The 2,777-nt window shown below is 38.0% G+C and overlaps 1 protein-coding gene across 1 annotated transcript in view; it reads right to left on the reverse strand.

Annotated features, from left to right (window-relative positions):
* Positions 1 to 1,164: 1,164 nt before the first annotated feature.
* The window catches only part of LOC106948609 (forkhead box protein F2-like), a 7,298-nt gene continuing 5,685 nt past the window's right edge, over positions 1,165 to 2,777 (reverse strand). The window contains exon 2 of the mRNA XM_015034379.1: positions 1,165 to 2,638. Within this exon, the coding sequence (XP_014889865.1) occupies positions 2,457 to 2,638 (182 nt within the window). The 3' untranslated portion in view covers positions 1,165 to 2,456. The remainder of the gene's footprint in view (positions 2,639 to 2,777) is intronic.

Consider the following 2,777-nt stretch of genomic DNA (forward strand, 5'->3'; position numbering starts at 1 on the left):
TCATTGAGAACATTTGTGAGTGCTACATCGGTTTTACATTTGTTAGTATTGGACATAATTTCTCAACAGAGACAGAACAGAGTTGCAGGAAGTTTCTGGTGGAGTGCTGCCATCTCTTGATACATTTTAGTACTACATCCCTGCACTCTGATGGAATACAGTACAGTTTTCCTCAGTAAGTCCATCTCTCAAAACATTTCGTACAAATAGCAACACGCCGTGTATTTTCTGAAAAAAGCCAATCTCTTTCTCAAAATACTTAGTTGATCTCTCAAATGTAAACATGTGTCAATGGACATGTCAACACTATCAGTATGATAAGTTCTTGCTTCATGGATATTTTTTTTTTCTTTTTCACTGCTTTGATTGCTTTCTCAACTCAAACTCCATATTTTAGAATCAGTTAATAGTTACAGCTCAGAAAAAAAATGTTTTGCAATCAATAAAATTTGCATCCAAGCATTTCCGATTCTGGATTCATACCTGTGTGAGTGACAGAATTGATTGACTTTTAGTATCTCAAGCTAAAGAGTCTGGGCCAAGAAAAATAATTAAAAAAAAATAAGTATTACCATGATTATGTAAAGTTGGAATATTCATGGCCTAGATCTAAAGATATTCCACTGCCAGTGTTGCCTGCAAAACCCCAGGAGTATTTTTGATAGGAGGCTGATTGAACCACGATCATAGCTGAAAGAGTTCATAATTTCAGCAAATTAAAGGACAAGGCCACATGAAATAATGCTTCAATGGCCTTGCCCTTTACACTGCTAAATTGTCCTTCTTGCAAAGAGTTGGATCCAGAATCAGTAATGTAAATTTATTGACTGCATTATTTTTTTTTAACTGTGACTTACTCAAAATACAGTCAATGAGAAACAAAATAAAACTCAAGAATAAGAAAGTTAGAAAACACAGCACTGTAGAGCACAACAAAGTAGAAGCCGGAACATAAGACAATCTATTTAAGGAAAACTGCACAGGCAGAGCAGGAGGAACACAATACAATCATCCTATGCTCGCCATCTAAATGCTGAAGAAAATAACTCATGGGTTTAATTAATGAGGAGCAGCGTCAGAGAAACGCCATCATCAGCTTGTTGTGGATCGCAACCCATTGCCTGGTGATGCTGGAGCGGAGCATATGTCCTCAGCTACTTCCAGTGTTTTGCCTCCTAACTTCTCTGCCACAGCCTCATTCCTCATCCTCCTCTTCTTCTCTCTGGCTGTTGATCATGTCAAAACCTTTGTCCTTCCATTGACAGAATTGTAACACTGTGTTGGGCTCTGCCCATGTACACTACACATGGCTGGCAGTTGATGGTTAATGAGCCATTAACCATTGACCTATTTCAGAAACTGGCTGATTATTGGTTGATCTAATGCTTCACACAGTTTTACCTATATTGGAGAAATTCAGGACTCACCTGGGAGCAATTTACCAATTCAGTACAGATCAACACGCTCAACATGCATGTTTTCTACTCTCTGTTATCTTTATTTCTTCATTACAGGTTATATGGAGTGTCATTCCAAATCATATTTTGACAGCCTGAAAACACTGTAAGGACAAAAGACTGAAGCAAAGACCTGAGAAGACTAAAAAACGAATTCAATGAAATGCCACTCATGGACAAAATCATAATACATTACCTTTATTTTCTGGTGTATTACAACAATTATCATGAAAGTTAGATGTCAGCCTCTAACTTTTTTAAAGCCGCTGTTTGATGAGCAATGAGTTGTACAGTTTTTTTTTTTTTATTTACATGCAAGGATTGGGCCAACAAGTATTCACAAAAAATTAAAAATTCAACCTCCAAAATTATTAATATGTTAATTTTCCTCCTTTCTCAGAAATAGAAGAGCCACATTTGTGTTTTTTTAACTCACGTGAAGCTTAACTTCCAGTGCTAATGCAGAGTAAAGAAACAGGTTGCTGAGAGTGAAACAAACCCATGCACAATCCTTAGAAAATAAATAACATTGTTTTCAGAATGTTTTAACGATGATTCGAGAATGGCTTCTGCCTTTGACTTTTAACTATAGTCGCACTCACACTTCTGCATCTGCGCATTACCAGTTCAACGAAACCAGGATTTCTTGTAGAAGCATGCACGCGTCATTAACGCCTCTTTTAGCAGAAATTTTATTACAACTTGGCTGTTGCTAAATGCCATGAAACCCTGTCTTTACAATTAGACACCTCAAGATGGCAGTGCAGAACAAGTCAATGGGATCGAAGGATTTGAACTTTGCAGTTTGGTGGAGCGCTGAGTTGATAAAATGACATCTGAACTGAATAAGCATAAGAAACTGGGTATTTCAAATAGAGTTCAAAAGATCTATTACATTTTGTATTATTTGTTTGTTTTTTTCAGGTGTAGAAAAGGGAGAAAGAGTGAAAGCAAGACATTGAACGGAAGGAAAAGAAAGCGCTATGTAGAAATGTGTGGTCATCGAGGCACACATGGCTTTACGTCCTGGCAGTCGCTGTGGTTGTGGTGGTGATGAAGCTTAAGATAATCGGATCCTCCGGTACTCGGATGGAAGGAAGAGATTCCATTTAGGTTCAAAACGAATTCCTTCCTTTCCGGCACTTGAACAGCTGAGGGGCTGGAATATTGAGGCAATCCCACTGGAAACAAACAGAACCAAAGTCAGGATCAGCATGTGTGTGGTGGTGTTGGAGCTTGGCAAGCCACGCAGCATTTTTTAAAGGACAGCTTTAAAAAAAAATGGCAACAGATCTGACATGTTTTGTTTATTGCTGCTAC

This window comes from Poecilia latipinna, unplaced genomic scaffold (assembly GCF_001443285.1).
Source record: "Poecilia latipinna isolate Pla-1442-1.1 unplaced genomic scaffold, P_latipinna-1.0 Scaffold297, whole genome shotgun sequence".
Taxonomy (NCBI): domain Eukaryota; kingdom Metazoa; phylum Chordata; class Actinopteri; order Cyprinodontiformes; family Poeciliidae; genus Poecilia; species Poecilia latipinna.